The sequence below is a fragment of the Ailuropoda melanoleuca genome, chromosome 7 (genome assembly GCF_002007445.2).
Source record: "Ailuropoda melanoleuca isolate Jingjing chromosome 7, ASM200744v2, whole genome shotgun sequence".
NCBI classification, from domain to species: domain Eukaryota; kingdom Metazoa; phylum Chordata; class Mammalia; order Carnivora; family Ursidae; genus Ailuropoda; species Ailuropoda melanoleuca.
The window spans coordinates 67048893-67069688 of NC_048224.1; the positions used below are offsets into that span (position 1 = coordinate 67048893).

The 20796-nt window shown below is 36.8% G+C and overlaps 1 protein-coding gene across 1 annotated transcript in view; it reads right to left on the minus strand.

The window, feature by feature from the left end:
* LOC105239758 (phospholipid-transporting ATPase IB-like) overlaps positions 1–20796 on the minus strand; it is a 195528-nt gene that overhangs the window by 10992 nt on the left and 163740 nt on the right. Inside the window, 4 exon segments of the mRNA XM_034663776.1 lie at positions 5745–5833; positions 14385–14492; positions 17483–17539; positions 20507–20568. Coding sequence (XP_034519667.1) covers positions 5745–5833; positions 14385–14492; positions 17483–17539; positions 20507–20568 — 316 coding nt within the window.

Below are 20796 nucleotides of genomic sequence, written 5' to 3' on the forward strand. Positions count from 1 at the left end.
CTTTACATCGGAATCTGGGGATGTACTGTATGGTGATTAACACAATATAATAAAATAAAATTTTAAAAAAACCCTCAACAAAGTAGGGATAAAGGTAACATAACTCAATATCATTAAGGCCATATTATGAAAGAGCCATAGCTAATATCATCCTCAATGGGGAAAAACTGAGAGCTTTTCCTCTACAGTCAGGAACAAGACAAGGATGTCTACTCTCATCATTGTTATTTAACCTAGTACTGAAAGTCCTAGCCTCAGCAATCATGNACAGGAAGCTATCAGGGAAGAGTTAAAATGGTGGAGTAGGAGGAGGACCTTATATTTGCCTTTTCCCTTGAACACAGCTAGATAATTATCAAATCATTCTGAACACCCAGAAGATCGATCTGAGGACTGAGACAACAAGCTGCACAACTAGAGGGAGAAAAGAGGCCACATTGTGGAGTGTAGTGATATGACCTGGGGGAGAAAAGACTCATAGGTGCTGTAGAGGGGAGGGAGCCCTATCACAAAGAGAGAGAGCAGTGCACAGGGGATTACACAAGAAAAACAATTCCCCAAAACCATTGACTGGAAAAATGAGAGGGGCTGATTATCATAAGTTTTTATAAGCAATGGAGCTGAAAATCTGAAGTTTTAGAAGTCTGTGCCATTGCCAGGGTTGAGCCTGGTGGGCATAGCAGTGTTACTGTGGAGAAGGAGGCTAAGGCCCAGAAGCTGACATTGTGCTCTGAGGATCCCCTGGATCATACTGGGAGACAGTTCCCCTTCTTGGAGTGCATTTGGGAGAGGTGACACTGCCTCTCAGGGGACAAAAAAGCCAATGGGAACCATTGAGCTGCCTGTTCATTAGCATATGAGTAGAGACACCTACCGAGGGCAGCTAACTGGTTGCTGGCTTTTTGCTATGCTTTACCATGAAAACCAAGTCCTTGCTTGATAGTAGGACTGCTCTTCTGGAATGAACCAGCACCAGCCATAGCCTGACAAGAGCCTCCCCCAGAAGATCAGTGTGATCCGCACTGTGCCCGATTCCCAAAATTTGGAGTTTTGGAACCCACTTGCATGCGTGAGATACAATACAGGAACACTGCAACACAGGGTAGGCAGATGGCTTGGACACAGATGAGGTGAAGGCAGGGATCTGACAGAAGTCTCGGACACAAGAGCAGAGATTGTTCACACTTCTTTGAGGGCTTTATGAACAGCTGCAGGCGTAAAACCCCCTCTCTGGGGAAGAGCAGGCTGACACCATTTTTTTTTACCTCCCATGAACAGGGACAGACCAGTGAGCAGCATGGTGCATGCAGTGGAGGCTTGAGCTGCTTACACCAAGCCCTGACCCCTTTTGTTCTGGAGGTGACTTTGTTAAATAGGGCAAGTATGATTGAGAGCCAGAGCAGCAGCAGGCCCCTCCCCCAGAAGGCCAGCACCCTGCCCCACCTCCCCCCCGCATGCACCAGGTCTACTGATCATAGAGTGCTGCAAAGCTTCAACTCTAGGGGAAATGGAACCAACTACAGGCTTTCCTAACACACAAAAGCAGAGACCTAGACAGAGGAATTAACCCCAAAAGAAAGAATAAGAAGAGGTCACAGCCAGGGAGCTAATCAAAATAGATATAAGTAATAAGCCTGAACAAGAATTTAAAACAAAAATCATAAGGATACTAGCTGGGCTTGAGAAAAGCATAGAAGAAACCAGACAGATGCTTACTGCAGAGATAAAACACCTAAAACTAATCAAGCTGAAATAAAAAATGTTATAACCAAGATGCAAATCCAACTGGTTGTAATGACCACAAGAAGCAGATAGATAGAAGAAGTGATACAGAAGATAAAATTATGGAAGATAATGAAGCTAAAAAGAAGAGGGAAAGAAAAATATTGGATCATAAATGTGAATTTAAGGAAGTCAGTGACTCCACAGTGTGTAATAACATTCATATCATAGGTGTCCCAGAAGAAGAAGAGAGAAAAGGGGCAGAAGGTTTATTTGAGTAAATTATAGCTAAAAAACTTCCCTAACCTGGGGAAAGAAACAGACATCCAAATCCAGGAGAGACAGAAAATTCCCATCAAAATCAACAAATGCCAGCCAACACCAAGACACTTCATAATAAAATTTGCAAAACATAGAGATAAGGAAATAATCCTGAAACCAGCAAGAGAAAAGAAATCCCTAACCTACAACAGGAAGACAAATCAGGTTAGCAGCAGATCCCTCCGTAGAAATCTGGCAAGCCAGAAGAGAGTGGCATGATCTATTCAATGTGCTGAATGGGAAAAATATGCAGCCAAGAATACTTTATCCAGCAAGGCTGTCATTCATAATAGAAGGAGAGAGAGAGAGTTTCCCAAACAAACAAAAACTGAGTTCGTGGCCACTAAACCAGCCCTGCAAGAAATATTAAAGGGACTCTTCGAGTGGAAAAGAAAGACCAAAAGCAACGAAGACTAGAAGGGAAAAGAGAAAATTTCCAGAAACAATGACTTCATAGGTAATATAATGGCACTAAATTCATATCTATCAATAATTACTCTAGATGTAAATGGACTAAATGCTCCAATCAAAAGACATAGGGTCATCATGTCAAAAGAAATAAAAAAACAAGACCTATCTATATGCTGCCTGCAAAAGAATCATTTTATTTTTTTAAAGATTTTATTTATTTATTTGAGAGTGCAGAGCAAGTGAGAGAGAGCATGAGCGGGGGTGGGGGAAGCAGAGGGAGAAAGAGAAGGAGACTCCCCACTGAGCAGGGAGCCCAACACAGGGCTCAATCTCAGGACCCTGGGATCATGACCCAAGCCAAAGGCAGACATTTAACCAACTGAGCCACCCAGGTGGCCCAAGAGAATCATTTCAGAACTAAAGACACCTTCAGATAGAAAGTGAGGAGATGGAGAACCACCTATCATGTTAATGGACATCAAAATAAAGCCAGTGTAGCCATACTTATATCAGACAAACTAGATTTTAAATCAAAGACTGTAACAAGAGATGAAGAAGAGTACTATATCATAATAAACCATAATAAAGGGGTCTATCCAAAAAGAAGATCTAACAATTGTAAATATTTATGTCTCCAACTTGGGAACACCAAAATTTATAAATCAATAACAAACATAAAGGAACTCATTGATAATAATACAATAATAGTAGGGGACATTAACACCCCACTTACAACAATGGACAGATCATCTAAGCAGAAAATCAACAAGGAAACAATGGCTTTGAATGACGCACTGGACCAGATGGACTTAGAAGATACATTCAGAACACTTTATCCCAAAGCAGTGAATACACTTTCTTTTTAAGTGCACATGAAACATTCTCCAGAATAGGTTACATACTGGGTCACAAATCAGGCCTCAACAAGTATGAAAAGATTGAGGTCATACTGTGCATATTTTCAGACCACAACACTATGAAACTTGACGTTAACCACAAGAAAAAATTTGGAAAGACCACAAATGCATGGAGGTTAAAGAACATCCTACTAAAGAATGCATGGGTTAACTAGGATATTAAGGAAGAATAAAAAAAAATACATAAAAGCAAATGAAAATGAAAATATGACAGTCCAGAACCTTTGGGATGAGGGAAGTACTTAGCAATACAGGTCTATCTCAAGAAGCAAGAGAAGTCTTAAACACACAACCTAACCTTACACCTAAAGGAACTAGAAAAGGAACAGCAGATAAAGCCCAAAACCAGCAGAAGAAGGAAAATTATAAAGATTAGAGGAGAAATAAATGATATAGAAACAAACAAACAAAAAAAGCCCCAGTAAAACAGATCAATGAATCTAAGAGCTGGTTCTTTGAAAGAATTAACAAAATTGATAAACCCCTAGCCAGACTTATCAAAAAGAAAGAGAAAGGACCCAAATAAATAAAATCACAAATGAAAGATGAGAGATGACAACCAACACCAGAGAAATATAAACAAAAATAAGAGAATATTATGAATAATTATCCAACAAACTGGGCAATCTGAAAGAAATAGATAAATTCCTAGAAACATATAAACTAGCAAAACAGAAAAAGGAAAAAATAGAAAATTTGAACAGACCCATCACCAGCAAAGAAATTGAATCAGTAATCAAAAATCTCCCAACAAACCAGAGTCCAGGGCCAGATGGCTTCCCAGGGGAATACTACCAGACATCTAAAGAAGAGTTAGTACCTATTCTTCTCGAGCTATTCCAAAAAATAGGAATGGAAGGAAAATTTCCACACTCATTTTACGAGACCAGCATTACCTTGATTCCAAAACCAGACAAAGACCCCACTAAAAAAGAGAACTATAGGCCAATATCCTTGATGATCATGGATGCAATAATTCTCAACAAGATAACTAGCAAATTGAATCCAACAGTATATTGAAGGAATTATTTACGGCAATCAAGTGGGATTTCTTCCTAGGCTGCAGGGATGGTTCAATATTCACAAATCAATCAATATGATATACCACATTAACAAAAGAAAGGATAAGAACCATATGATCCTCTGAATAGATTCAGAAAAAGCATTTGACAAAATACAACACCGGTTCTTGATAAAAACCCTCAACAAAAAAGTCACAGGATACAAAATCAATGTACAGAAATCTGTTGCATTTCTATACACCAATAATGAAGCAGCAGAAAGAGGAGTCAAGGAATTATCCCATTTACAATTGCACCAAAACCCATAAGATACCCAGGAGTAAAGCTAACCAAAGAAGTAAAAGATTTGTACTCTAAAAACTATAGAACACTTATGAAAGAAATTGAAAATGACACAAAGAAATGGAAAACACATTCTATGCTCATGGACCGGAAAACAAATACTGTTAAAATGTTTATAGTACAAAGCAATCTACACATTCAGTGCAATCCCTATCAAAATACCGCCATTTTTCAGAGAGCTAAACAATCCTACAATTTGTATAGAACCAGAAAAGACCCCACATACCCAAAGTAATGCTGAATTATTTATCCGTGGTGGCATTTTTAAATGAACTGCCATATACTCACTCACAGCACAACCAAGTTCATTTGTTAGGGTTGCTGTAAAATGCTGCCACTAAAGCCACTAAGCTTTTAGGGGCAGTTCTTTTGGCTCCGTTTTGTTTTCAGCCTCAGTATGTCTTCTGTTTCCTTTACTAATCTATTTGTATTTCCTGCTTATAAATTATTCTATGTTCCAGAATGATTTAAAAATCTTGGTACAATTCCAGAAAGACACTTAAGTGAAAATTAAGCAAAAATGTGAAATAATTCAGTGAAATAAGTCAAGCAGAGAAAAACAACTATATTTGACAGATTCTTATTCCAAATGTTTTTAAAAAGTGAAGAATGTCTTTCTAATTTGAACATCTCCCCCTATTTCTTGTTCTATTATTAGCTTTTAACCTGTGATCCTTTGGCATCAGGTTTTGGTTCCTCTAAAGTGAATAGAAGTTATATAAGTCCCACTTCTAAAGAGTAAATGGATCAGAAAAAATCATGAACTAGGTAATATCATTACAGATTTTACCTCTCGTGAATTTTGATGCCATCTTTTTTTCCCCCTAAATTGTTGGTAAATCAGTGGCAAAGGCAGAGGACATTCACTTCCTCTAAAAGTTCCATGACTTTTAATATTCATAAAATGGCAGATTTAAAAATTTAATTTAATTTGAAAACCATATAATTGGAAAAGGACCATTAACCATGACAACATAGCTTTTGGTTACTACTTCATTTTTCAACTTACGATTTCCATATTAAATTTAGAATCAGGCATGCAATGGGGACTATGAAAAAACCCAGCCAGAAGTGTGGACAAACCAGGACCATATTGACCTGCAAATAAACAGAAATAAAGAGTATTTAAATAGGAATCTTTTAGTTTGTCAGTATTGGGTACCAAGTGTAACTTTCAGTTTCCTTTCTCTTCCACAAAAACCTAGAGATACAGGTATGGATGCAGTCATAGAGTCTAGAACTACTAAATCAATGTAAGTACATAAAACCTAACTCTAGTTAGCTTAATTTAATTGTATATTCTATAAACAACCAAATAAATATTTTGATCAAATAAGTTGTATCTCAGGAATGCAAGAGTGGTTCGACCTAATATTACCTAGCAATACAGCTTTGTTTAACTTCCAGACATTGTGTGTAAGGCAATTATGCCATTATAGTCCCCTGGGAAAATTCACTCTTTTCTCTGCCTCACAGATTAATTGGTAACTAACAGATCACTTTAATTCAATAAGGACTATATACTGACTTGAGACTGGGTAAGGCTCTGTATTGTATATATATATTTTAGTTTTCTGTATATTCTAATATTTCAACATCTTAAAAAACCTTCCTATCTGGAGACTACTCCTCCCAGGGCTGGTCTGTTCTTAAAGATAGTAAAATCTCAACTGGGAGGGTGCCCTTGATCTGCAAACTAAACGGTTAAATCCACAGCCCTATCTCCTCTATCTGGCCCATATAACCCAGGAGGCAATATTCCTTTGCCGTAATCATCCCTGAACCAGGGACCAGCCAACTAGAAACCAACTCTACCCCAAAGCCTGCAAAAATCATTCAAACTAACCATTCCTGGACTGTTTGCCCTGCTCTGCCTTACTTTTCCCATGGAAACCCCAACAAAGGCAAGGCTTAAGTGCTCTCCAGCTCCTATGTTCTGCCTCCTGACCACCCTGATATCTTTCCCATGTGGCCCTTTGTGGCATTCTGTACTTTATCTTTAGGAACTGTGAGAATGATAAATTTGTTAAAATGGCAATAGTAAGTCCTTACTTATCAGTAATTACTTTAAATGTAAATGGTTAAATTCTCCAATCAAAAGACATAGAGTGACTGGATAAAAAAATAAGATCCAGATGTGCCTGGGTGGCTCAGTCAGTTAAACGTCTGCCCTCAGCTCAGGTCATGATCTGGGGTCCTGGGATTGAGCCCTGCGTTGAGCTCCCTGCTCAGTAGGGAGTTTATTTTTCCCCTCTCCCTCTGCCCCTCCCCCCCAACTCATGCATGCTCTCTCTCTCTCACTCTCTCTCTCTCTCAAATAGATACAGTCTAAAAAAAAAAGATCTAACAATATGCTGCTGCTAAGAGACTCACTTCATCTTTAAGGACACATAGGCACAAAGTAAAGGTATTGAAAAAGATAGTACAAGTAAATGGTAACCAAAAGAGAGCAGGAGTGGCTATACTTATATTAGATAAAATGACATTCTGGCCAAATTAGTCATAAGAGACAAAGAAAGTCACTATATAGTTTGGAGGTCAATTCATTAAGAGGATATAAGAATTTTAAGTTTATTTGCACCCAACATTGGCACACCTAAATATTTAAACCAGATACTAACAAAACTGAAGGGGGGGGGAGTCAGAGCAATATAACAATAGTAGGAATTCAATACGCCACTTTCAACAAAATGGATAGATCATTTGCACAGAAAAATCAGTAGGGAAACAGCTTACCTGAATAACACAACAGACAAAATGGACCTTATAGACACATACTGAATATTTGATCCAACAGCACAAGAATACACATCCCTCTCCAGTGCATGGAGCATTCTACAGAATAGATCACATCTTGGGCCACAAAGCAAAGAGACAACCTACCGAATGTGAGATATTTGCAAATTATATGTCCAATCAGAAGTTAACATCCAAAATATATAAAGAACTTATAGAAGTCAACACCAAAAAAAAAAAGAAAGAAAGAAATATTTCAACTAAAAATGGGCAGAGGACCCAAATAGACATTTTTCTAAGGAAGATTTGCAGATAGCCAATAAACACGTGTAAGGATGCCCAACATCCCCAATCGTCAGAGAAATGCACGCCAAAACCATACCTTATACCTGTCAGAATGGCTAGAATTAAAACAAAAAATAACAAATGTCGTAGAGGATGTGGAGAAAAAGGCATCCTCAGGCACTGTCAGTAATGTAAATTGGTGCAGGTACTATGTAAAACAGTACAGAGGTTCCTCAAAAATTTAAAAAAATAACAAAACACAACTATATGATCCAGTAATTCCACTACTGGGTATTTAACCAAAGAAAAAGAAAACAGTAATTCAAAAAGATATATGTGCCCCTATATTTATGGCAGCATTATTTACAATAGCCAAGATATGGATTCAATTTAAGTGTCCATCAAAAGATGAATGGATAAAGAAGAAGTGGTAAATGTTAAACACACACACACACACACACACACACACACACACAATGGACTATTAGCCATAAAAAGAATATCTTACCATTTATGACATCACAGGTGGACCTAGAAAGTATTATGCTAAATGAAACACATCAGACAAAGACAAATACCATATGATTTGACTTACATATGGAATCTTAAAACAAAACAAATGAATAAACAAAAGAAACAGGTCCATAAATACAGAGAACTGGTGGTTGCCTGAGGGTTGGGGGTGGGAGGATTGGTGAAATGGGTAAAGAGGAGTGGAAGATATAGGCTTCCAGTTACGGAATGAATAAGTCCACGGTATTAAAGGTATAGCACAGTGAATATAGTCAAGGGTATCATAATAACATCGTATGGAGATAGATGGTAGTTACACTTGGAAGTGAGCATAGCATAACATATAGAGTTGTTGAATCACTATGTTATACACTTGAAATTAATATAACACTGTAGGTTAATTATACTTTACTTAAAAAACAAAGCTAAACAAAAATAGTTCAGAAACAAAAAAGGAAATTGGAAAGTATCTTTAGACAAACAAAAATGAAAACACAACATACCAAAACTGGGGTATGGCAAAAGCAATTTTAAGAAGGAAGTTTATAGCAATAAATGTTTGTATCAAGAAAAAGATCTCAAACAATCTAACTTAGCAACTTAAGGAACTAGAAAAACAACAACTAAGCCTACAACCAAAAGGAAGGAAATAATAAAGATTAGAGCAGAAATAAATGTAACGGGATTCTAGGATGATGGCAAAATAAGCAGTAATGGGGATCTGTCTCCCCCCTAGACAACAAAACTGCACTCATAGAATGTTTCTGTTTTTGAATTGTGGAATCTGTTGAAGGCTTGCTTATTCCAGGGGATGACTTGCACAGTAAATTGTGTTTAGCTTTGGTCAATTTCAGCTCTTAACACAGTAGCAGCGACCCAGCGACCCATCATGTACACCCAGGCAGGGGGCACATATTTCTGGAGCATTTTGCATACAGGTTAGGGGAAACTTGCTGGGGGAAAGGAACCTGTTATTCAAATATCGGAGGTCTTTGATCACTGATTGCTGCTTCTGGTCACAGAAATGCAAAGAGGCAGACAGCAAGTGTTGTTGTACATTCCCGCATTGGTCCAAGCCCCTCCCCTCTGGCAAAAGTGACTTCAGAGGTCCTTAAGGCACCAGAACACTGTTTCCTCTCCACTTTTTTCACTTTTTCCCCTTTTAGGAGCCAGACATATTTAAAACTAGGACATTCAAAAACAGCTATATATACAAGTAAAATTAAAAAGTGACCACTTGTGCCCAGGGAGAAATCCAGAAAAGACCTAAGAGGACATTAAGTGTATACGTCATGTTGATCCTCAGCACAGAGGCAGCCTACAATAAACAAAAAAATAACAAAACCCAGCAAACCCTGGGGAAGAAGGAAAATCTTATTTCCAGAATTACCACATTATTAGATTTAAATTTCCAGTGTTCAACAAAAAATTCATGACATACAAAGAAATAGGAAAGTATGGCCCATTCAAAGGAAAAAAATAACCTTTAAAAATAGTCAATTTTAGTTTATTTTTGTGTATGATGTAAAAAGTGTTGCAGTTTCATTCATGTAACCATCCAATTTTCCTAACATTTGTTGAAGAGAGTGTCTTTTTTCCCATTACATATTCTTGTCTCCTTTGTTGAAGATTAATTGACCATATAATCATGAGTTTATTTCTGGGTTCTCTATTCTGTTCCATTGATCTATGTGTTTATTTTTGTGCCAGTACCATACTGCTTTGATTACTATAGATTTGTAGTATCTTAAAACCTGGGATTGTGATACTTCTGGGTTTGTTCTTTTTCTTTTTCTTTATTTTAGAGAGAGACAGAAAGAGCTGGGGTGGGGAAGAGAGGGAGTGAGAGAATCTTAAACAGGTTCCACAAACATCATGGAGCTCAACATGGGGCTCGATTTCACAACCGTGACATTGTGACCTGAGCTGAAATCAAGAGTCAGGTGCTTAACCGACTGAGACATCCAGGTGCCCCTGTTCTTCTTTCTCAATATTACTTTGGCTATTCAGAGTCTTTGCAGTTCCATACAAATTTTAGGATTATTGCTCTAGTTCTGTGAAAAATGCCGTTGGTATTTTGATAGGGATTGTATTAAATGTGTGGATTGCTTTGGGTAATACAGAAATTTTAACATTTTTTCTCCCAATCCATGAGCATGGGATATCTTCCCATTTGTCATCTTCAATTTCTTTCATCAGTGTTTTATAGTTTTTCAGAGTAAGGACCTGTCACCTCCTTGGTTAAGTTTATTCCTAGGTATTTTATTATTTTTGGTGCAATTGTAAATGGATCATTCTCTTAATTTCTCTTTCTGCTACTTCATTATTAGTGTCTAGAAATGCAACTGATTTCTATATATTGACTTTGTATCCTGTGACCTTACTGAATTCATTTATCAGTTCCAGTAGTTTTTTTGGTGGAGTCTTTAGGGTTTTCTATATATAGTATCATGTCATTTGCAAATAGTGACAGTTTTACTTCTTCCTTACCAATTTGCGTACCTTTTATTTCTTTTTTTTGTCTGATTGCTGTGGCTGGGACTTCCAGTACTATGTTGAATAGAAGTGGTGAGAGTGGACATGTTTTTCACTAAAATTCTCAATTTTAATANCTTGTCTTGTTCCTGATCTTAGGGGAAAAGCTCTGTTTTTCACTAAAATTCTCAATTTTAATACAGAATTTATGACAATATAAATATTCTTTCCTAAAATGGGGACAAAATGAGCTTATCACCATTCCCTTACTACAGTACTTATTCCACCATACTTATGAATTAGGGCTCATTTAAATATTTTATTATTTAAAGAAGCTTTATCAAGGCATGATTGGCTTACAATAAATTGAACATATTTGAAGTGAACAATTTGATAAGTTTGACATACATTATGTTCAGAAGATCATTACCACAATCAAGAACATATCTGGCACCCCAGGAGTCTCCTTATCCTGCAATGTAAGCATTCCTTCCTGCCCTTCCCTGCCATGTACCACCCACCACTCTGTCTCCAGTTAACCTCTGACCTGCTTTCTGCCACTATAAATTTGTTGGGAATTTTTATAAACAGATACATACAGTTTGTAAACTTTCTGGCCTGGTTTATTTCTCTGAATTATTTTGAGAGCCATCCATGTTATATGGTGATTGGTCNTTTCCTTCCTGCCCTGCCCTGCCATGTACCGCCCACCACTCTGTCTCCAGTTAACCTCTGACCTGCTTTCTGCCACTATAAATTTGTTGGGAATTTTTATAAACAGATACATACAGTTTGTAAACTTTCTGGCCTGGTTTATTTCTCTGAATTATTTTGAGAGCCATCCATGTTATATGGTNGTTGTATGTGTCAATAGTTTTTTTTTCCTTTTTATTGCTAAATAATATTCTATTATATGGTGATTGGTCTTTTCATTCACCTGTCAATGCACTTTTAGGTTGTTTCTAGTCTTGGCCATTGCAAACAAAGTTGTTATGAACGTTCATGTTCAAGTCTTTGTGTGGACATACGCTTTCACAGGGAGTGGAATGAGNATGGTGATTGGTCTTTTCATTCACCTGTCAATGCACTTTTAGGTTGTTTCTAGTCTTGGCCATTGCAAACAAAGTTGTTATGAACGTTCATGTTCAAGTCTTTGTGTGGACATACGCTTTCACAGGGAGTGGAATGAGAGGGTCTTACGGTATATGTACATTACACTTTTATGAAACTGCCCAACTGCTTTCCAAAGGAGTTGTACCATTTTACATTCTTATGAGCAGCATACGAGAGCTGCAATTGCTCCACATCCTCAGCAACACTTGGTGTTGATATTTTTATCATTTTAGCCATGCTAATAGTGGTGTGTAGCTATCTCATTTTGGTTTTAGGTTGCATTTACCTTATAACTAATGACGTTGAGCATCTTTTTGTTTGCTTTGTTATTCATATATATTCTTTGGTGGAGTATCTATTTGAATATTTTGCCCACTGTATAATTTGGTCATTTTATTTTATTATTTGCTCTCTTCTTCTTCTCAGTTTGGGTTTCATTTGTCCTTTTTCTGGTTTCTTAATGTGGAAGCTAGTGCTGTTTATTTGAAAACATTCTTTACAGACATAGTGCTAAAACTTCCCTCTAAGTACTACATCAGCTGCATTTTATAAATTTTGATATGTCATGTTTTTGTTTTCATTTCATTCATAATGTCCAATTTCCTCTTTGACATATAAATGAACTATGTCAATTGCCCTTAACTCCTGGACTGACTTTCAATTTTTTTTTAAGATTTTATTTATTTATTGGACAGAGAGAGACACAGCAAGAGAGGGAACACCAACGGGGGAGTGGGAGAGGGAGAAGCAGGCTTTCCTCTAAGCAGGCAGTCTGACACAGGGCTCGATCCCAGGACCCTGGGATCATGACCTGAGCGGAAGGCAGACGCTTAATGACTGAGCCACCCAGGTGCCCCACTTTTAAATTTTTTAAAAGATTTTATTTATTTATTTGACAGAGAGAGAGCACAAGTAGGGGGAGCAGCAGGCAGAGGGAGAGGGAGAAGCAGACTCCCCACTGAGCAAGGAGCCAAATGTGGGGCTTGATTCCAGGACCCTGAGATCATGACCTGAGCCAAAGGCAGGTGCTTAACAGACTGAGCCACCCAAGCACCTCTGGACTGACTTTTAAACAGTGCATGTGTAGGTTGAGACTTTTAGAGACTCAGCAAAAAACATCAGGTTGAAAAACCAAGCAAGACTTGGTGCCCACCCAATGTTGGGGAGACACAGATTGTAGTTTAAGTCTTGCCAAATGGGAATAAGTTGGTAAACACCCAGTGTCTTTTTGAGATCCCAGAAAAGCCATGCCCTAGAAGTAAATGCCTCAAATTAAGAGAGTACTACACCCTGGGAATAAGGCCATGATACTTATGGACAAAACAAAGCTTCAAATACCCTTGGCCCTATCAAAATCTTTCACTGGTACTGTGCTTATGCCTCTCACTTTTTCATGGCTATGTCTTCTTGGGGGTTTTGTCCCTAAAGAACAGGCATTTCAGCAGCCTGGAACTCTGAAGTCTACCTCCTCCTCCCAGTAGGATCAGTACATTAACTTTGGGCTCCTTTTCTTGTACTGCAAGGTAAGAAATACTCATAAGGAAGATGCCAGGATAAGGAAGGAAAAGGCTTCCTTTCTTTCAAGAATCATATCCTCAAGTGTTACCTCTGTTGGTTTCTAGCCAATGTCTTCAAACAATTCTTATACCTTGTTCAGTTTTTAGAGTTGTTTTTGTCAGGCTTTTCCAATATTGGCCACTCAGCCATGGCTGAAACAGGAAGTCTCTTAAAATTCTTATTTCCTGAGAATTGACCTGACACAGGCCAGGGGTACAAGGGTCATCTCTTGATCCCACAGAGAAAGACAGTGAGTATGACAGACAGGTAGACAGACAAGCATTGAACTGGGCAACTCTGGGCCTGTGTTGCTCTATTTGGTAACTGACTGCCTTTGAACCAAGGCTATTTCTAGTCCTACAATCATGTAATTCTGTGATCCAGTTTGTAAGCATCATAGGCCTAATCCCCCATTATAAGTATAGACAAAGTAGAATTTAGAAATATGGAAATAATTGTAAAAGTCTAAAAACTATATCACCTCTGAGGTTTAACAAATATGAAATAACATTTTCTGAGACTTTAAAATATTTAGGAGCTGGAGCTTCTGGAGCTCCAAGGAATGTCTATTCTGGTTAAACATTTCAAATAATAATGTTTTTGTAGTTGCCATGCATCCTTTCCAAGTACCAAATAGCACATAGTATATTACGTGAAAAATACAATATTAGCTATTTGGGATGATTCTGAAGTGATTATAGCTTTTATCAGTTATGCACAAAAGATAAAAATTTTGGAAACCATGGTTAACATATATAGTTTGAAGTAATGAGATTTTAGATAAAATAATATCTAACTAAAACATCAACCAGAATCTAGTTGGATCACCAACTATTTCTGATTGCATTGATTTTATCTTTTCTTCCCAAATTACTGTGAGAGTAGATAACATAGGTTTTTATTATTAACAAACATAAGTTTTCAAGAGAGATGTAAAGTATACTCACCACTGATAATTAGTAAAACTAACCTGTCCTGCCATTTCAGGAGCAATAGGAATGGTGGGCCATAAGAAGGAGTAAATTGCAAAAAACACCAGCCATATAATTATGCTTCCCCAAATGGCCAAATGACTAAACTGCAGAAAGAAAAATATTACAGAAACACTTCAACCTTTTCCATTTAAAAGAAAAAAATAACTATCAACTGACAAAATCATTTGGCTAGGCCATATGTACTCATATGAAGAAAATTATAATCTTTTGATTTCTTTTTTTTTTAAGATTTTATTTATTTATTTGACAGAGATAGAGACAGCCAGCGAGAGAGGGAACACAAGCAGGGGGAGTGGGAGAGGAAGAAGCAGGCTCATAGCGGAGAAGCCTGATGTGGGGCTCGATCCCATAATGCTGGGATCACGCCCTGAGCCGAAGGCAGACGCTTAACCGCTGTACCACCTAGGCGCCCCTAATCTTTTGATTTCTTGATACTTGAGACTTCCTTTCTAATATCTTTCTCAGAATATTTTGCTGTGGATTCAAGGAGCCATTGTTTAAAGTATCTAAAACAACTGTACTTTGTCAACTAAGCCAAGTAATATTCAGTGTCTTCAGTGAAACTGTCAATTCTCAATCAGAATTGGTTCATACAATTGACAGGTTATTCAGTGAGACTTCTGCCTCTGCCTACTTATTAAAACAAAGATCTCTTCAGAAAAAAAAAAGTTTGAATAGAAATCATTAAGAGGGGTAAAAATTTGACCCTATCATATCTGTTCTGCATGAATAATTCTGGGACAATGGCAGAAGTTGTGACTCTTAGATTGACTGAAATTGGAGGGTTTTCTCTGCATATCAAGTATGTATGTCATTCAGATTGAGGATGTTGGCTGAAGGATCACTGTCTGTGCCTGGGGCTGGGAACTGTGCCAAATTCTTAATGTTTAATGCTGAGGAGGTAGGTCCTCCGTTTATCTGATCTGTTGCCTTGTGTGATTTATGTTAGCAGAGGAATCAAGGAAAAAGGCTAGGAGACCTGTGTTCTAAACTTGGTTGTGCTGAACACCTCAGAGTTGCCATCTGTGTATAAATCAGTGATTCGAGAGACGAGATGATTTCTTAAGGACTCAAGTGCTCTCATCCTATTAGGTCCTGCTCATTACTTAATCCTATCTGAACAACAAAAATATGGAGGAAAAAGCCCCAATCTGCTATTTCTCAGAGTTTACTTCTTTATGAGTCATTTTCAAAGGCCGTTTTTTACTCTTTAGAAATACTCTCTTATTCAAAGGATTTCACTCTCTGATTAAAAAGAACTGGTCTCCTGAGGGCCCTCTCTCATGATCATGCAGGAGATGATGGAGAAGAGAATCAGCTCAAGGCTATGAGCTTTAAACTTTTCAAACACTTCAGTGCATTTTCATGTAATTACATTCTCTGTACCTAAACAGTGGCTGCCAGCATCCTCTTCCCCAGTGAAGAATCACGGGCTCCCTCCTTGACCCTCCCCATGGGGCAGAGTAGCCTATGACCAAAAGTGAGAATCAGTCCCTTTACTTTCCTGCCCCAGTCCCCAGGCTCCTTCCTGAACAACATGTGAGCTGGAGCGCAGGAGCCTGGTAGATTGTAGGCCAGAAGAGTTTTGTTAAGTCTGCTTTGGCCTTGAAATACTACCTTATTCATAAATGTGATTCACCATATGCAGATAGTGTAGGTGATCGTGGATCAAAGAAACACTCTTACTGAAGAGAATTTAACATTAATTCAAAGGAAGAATAGAAAATAATTGTTTATTTATGCTACCTTAAGGCAGTATAATACACACAATGGTTGTGCCTTATGTATTGCTAATAAAATATTTTTGTTCAGAACACTTCAGTCCCAACATTGTGTTGATGTTCTGTTGGGGACAGTAGCAGTGAGAACTCTATATTGATTGCACTGGAGAAGAAATACATGATATAGTATGTAATCTTAGCTCTCCAAAGGTGACAGGCTGATAAAAATTCATTTCCTACCATAAACTTTTGAGTACAACTTGGAAAACAACTTATTTATGGGTGTATATGTACATACTTACAGATTCACTTAAATTATTGATCAGTTCATAAAAACATTCTACTTATCAGAAGTTCTACTTTTAATATCCTAGGAAAATTATTGCTCATGTCTGTAAGTAGACTGTACATCTGTGTTCATAACAGACTATTATTTATAGCAACAGAAGTTAAAACAGTTCTAAAAACAGTGTAAATAATAAGCATCCAGATGATAAGATATATGCAATCCTTAAATGAGATATAAATATTAAAGATATAGAAAAATTTTAAAGATCTAATATTAAGGGGAACAGGCAAATTACAAAATATTAGGTACCTTAGAATTCTATTTCTATGAAAACCAAACCAAACCAAACCAAACCAAGCACACGTAAAACAAAGGCTGAAGGAATAGAACAGAAACCAAAATGTCCATGTCATTGATACTGAAGGGTATGGGAAATTTGTATTTCTTTCTTTTTCTGTATTTGCTAAATTTTCCATTATAGTTCTGTTCCTCAATAATAATAATGAATTAAGGAGCTCATAAAGAATAGCATGGAGGACATTAGGAGAAGGAAGGGAAAAACAAAGGGGGGGAATCAGGGGGAGAGATGAACCATAAGACTATGGACTCCAGGAAACAAACAGAGGGTTTCAGAAGGGAGAGGGTGGAGGGATAGGTTAGCCTGGTGATGGGTATTAAGGAGGGCACATATTGCAATGAGCCCTGGGTGTTATATGCAAACAGTGAATCATGGAACACTACATCAAAAGCTAATGAAATACTGTATGGTGACTAACTTAATAATATAAAAAAAAGATCTCATAATGATAATGTAAGAATCTCTAATGTCATGATAAATTGAATCTATTTCTAAGATGTAAGGCAGGGAAATGAATATTTTAAAGACAGTAGATTACTAATATGCCACCATCCACTTTAAATCATCACTTGAATATGCAAAACAAAAGAAGGTAAAATATGAAGACCAGAAAAAAATATGCTTATTACTTTTCTAAACCTTAAAAAGTAAATCAACATGTAAACAACTATGCTGGATTGAGGAAGCACCCTCAAGAATACTCACTTTATTCCAAGATTGTGTCTCCAAACCAGCTTTCAGACAGACAGTAACAACTACGTACTGTGCAAGGAGAGGAGAAGGGGAAATAGATTGGAAAAATGTATTAAAATTTCCATTAGAATCCATGTCACCTCACTCCCTCCCTGACTCCCCCCACCCAATCCCTGTTCTCCATGTCCAGGGGACTCTGGTGTCATAGGTTTTGCTAGGTTTTAATTGAGGAGAGAATGTAGTACTTTTCAACAAATGTTTCATATTTAGAAGCGCTTTAACATATGATAAAAATCATGTTTATATCATATATATATTTACTTTCTCTATAAATAGCATGGAAGATTTCTTTCTAATTAGAAATCCAAGTGCTATTGATAAAAAGCGCAATTGAACAGGGTAGATTGAAATCATCATAAAGAGGATTTTAGCTATTCTTGGCCTTTTGCATTTGGATACAAACATATTTTAGAAACAGCCCATCAGGCATCTGGGGCTTTTGATTGGGATTATAATTAATGGATCTATAAATCAATTTGAGGAGATCTGACTTCCTTATAGTATTGAGTATTCCAATTAATGAGCATGGTATATTTTTCCATTTAAATGTTCTTAATGTCTCCAATAAAGTCTTATAATTTTCCTCAGAGGTCTTGGACATCATTTGTTAAATTCTTTCATGTTTTTCTTTTATTGGATACTATGGTAAAATAGTATATAATTTTTTTATTTTCTAAATATTTACTGCTGGTATTTTGAAATATAATTGGTTTTTAAAACATTGGCTAATATCCAGCAAAATGCCAACCTCTTTTATTAATTGTAATATTTTATTTGTAGAATTTTTTGCATTTTCTGTGTACACACTTATATCATCTCTGATTTAAAACCAATTTTTCCCCTTTCCAAAGCTTGCATTCCTTTTTTCATCTTATTGTGTTGGTTAGTAACTCCTTCACAATGTTGGAGAGCAGTGGTAATACTGAGCAACTTTCTTATTTTTCATCTTGTTCTTAATCTCAAAAAAAAAAAACTCTCAGTGTTTCATTAAGTATGATTTTGTCACAGTATGGGTTCCTGTGCAACAACAGATGTGTGATATGCACTGAGTGTTTAAAGTCCTACTTTTGAAGCAGACTTTATGTCCACTCTCTAGCTCTGGATTCAGCATTCCAGCTAGCCTCCATCATCTCATCTAAACTATTCCAAAACCTTAAGGTGCCAAGGCTCTGGCCTCCAAGTTCATCTTTGCCTATCCAGAACCTTCCTTGCCCAACACATGGTTCACATTGTGCTCTAATTCCATTGGCCTTCTTTAATTCCCTGAAAGCATTAAAGTGAATTCTATCTCCCTGGAGGTTTGCTGTATTCCTCTAGGCACTATCTTTGGGCCTAGTACTTCCTCCAACCCACTGGCACTGGGAAGTGTGTCAGGAAACCTGAGTTAATGATCTCACCATGCTGACCCTGCCAACCCTATCATTTCTCCTTTGGCATCTCATCTTGAGGTATTTAGGTTTGGTCTAGTCCCCTTTCCTTCTTTAAATGCTATGCTAAATTTATTTTGCTATAATTTGTTGTTGGTGGTTTTACTATCTATATATATATATGTTTTTTTGCCTTGGAAGATAGAGATTCCATGAGATCAATTTACTCTGGCATCTTAACAAGGACTGTCTTGTACATTTGTATATATGCATGCACGTCTGTATGGGAGGAGGTCTGAAAAGAAGGAAACTTGCCTAATGAATATGTCCAAACAAATAAGAAACTACTATCTAACCACATTTGATGTTTAGGACTATATAATGTACAATTAAAAGCCACACACAATAACGTGAAATAATAAAGACAATCAGCTAAAGTGAAAAGAGGCAATATGCCAATACATTCCTTCTTACATAGAAGAAAACACGGGGAAAAATGGTTTGCAGTTTTGTTGTTCCAACATATGTTGTTAAATGAAAAGGAATAATATGCAAAGCAGTATGTTTCTACTTGCATACAAAAGGGATAATATACAATTAAATACACATCTATAATTTTTAGAATTATGAGTAGGAAACTAGTGGCAGACACAAAACTCAAAATCCAATAAGCAAAATATCAATAAATTTACATAAAACTAATATGCAGAATATATGCATGACAAAAATGCCATGAAAAGTGAAAATGTAAAACTGGGAATATATTTTTGTAACAAATATTAGAAAAAAAATGAACATCCTTAACATATAAATATCTACTAATAATTAATAATAAAAAGACCAACAAACAAATATTACTGGTCAAGTAGTTCAATAAGCCTTCACAAAAGAAGAAATGAAAGTGGTTTTTCACTTTATGCAAATATGCTTTTCTTCAAGGCAAAAACTGCAATAGAATGCCATTTTACCTACTACATAAAAAGTGTGATAAGACTACCGCCCATGAGGGCTTAGGGAAACTGATATTCTTATAACTAAGTGTTATAAGAATAACCTCTTTGGGGGATAATTTAGTAATGATTTTCAAAATTCACAATACCCTCTGATCCAGCAATTACACTTTCAGAAATTTATCCTAGAGATATACTTACTTATGGCCTAGAAGATAATCTTTGCAGCATTGTTGGCAATGGCAAAGGACCTCAATCAATCTTAAGGTCCACTAATAGGAGACTGGCTAAATAGTGGTGAGTTAGTCATATAAACAGCCCTGAAAGAATGAAGTAGATATTTATGGGCTGACTTGAAGCCATCACCAAGTCATATTGTATGGTGAAAAAACAAGATATAGAAAAGCACCTCCCTACCTGTACAAAAAAAAGGGAGGGCATATACATTTGTTAAATGTATTTCATATTTTTAGAAATTATATACGTTTGTATATATATCCACACATATACACACATGCATATGCAACCATTGTAATAGTTCCTTCTTGGAAAAGGTATTGGAGCATGAGGGAGACTTAAAATTTATGAAATTCTCATAATGCTTGAATTTTTCAATTAAAAACTAAAAAAAGGCGATTTAATCATATGGGTGATCTCACCGTATAAACAAAATTTCCAAGAAACAAATAGTCTGCAGCGTAACCCCCTTGTAAGACCATATCTGAAAAATGAAAAAGTCATTTTTAAAAATCTTTATAGAGTCTGAAATATAGATTTGAATTTATTTTTACCAAAGGAACCCATACTGGCCACCAAAAATGTTTCTCGATTTTTGGTCACATTTCCAAAGTGACAACAATGCTTGCTTTGCCTGCCACAGTTGTGACATTTTTCCATTTCTTACTCTCTCCCAAGATATATTAAGCAAAAAATGAGTAAACAAATTGCA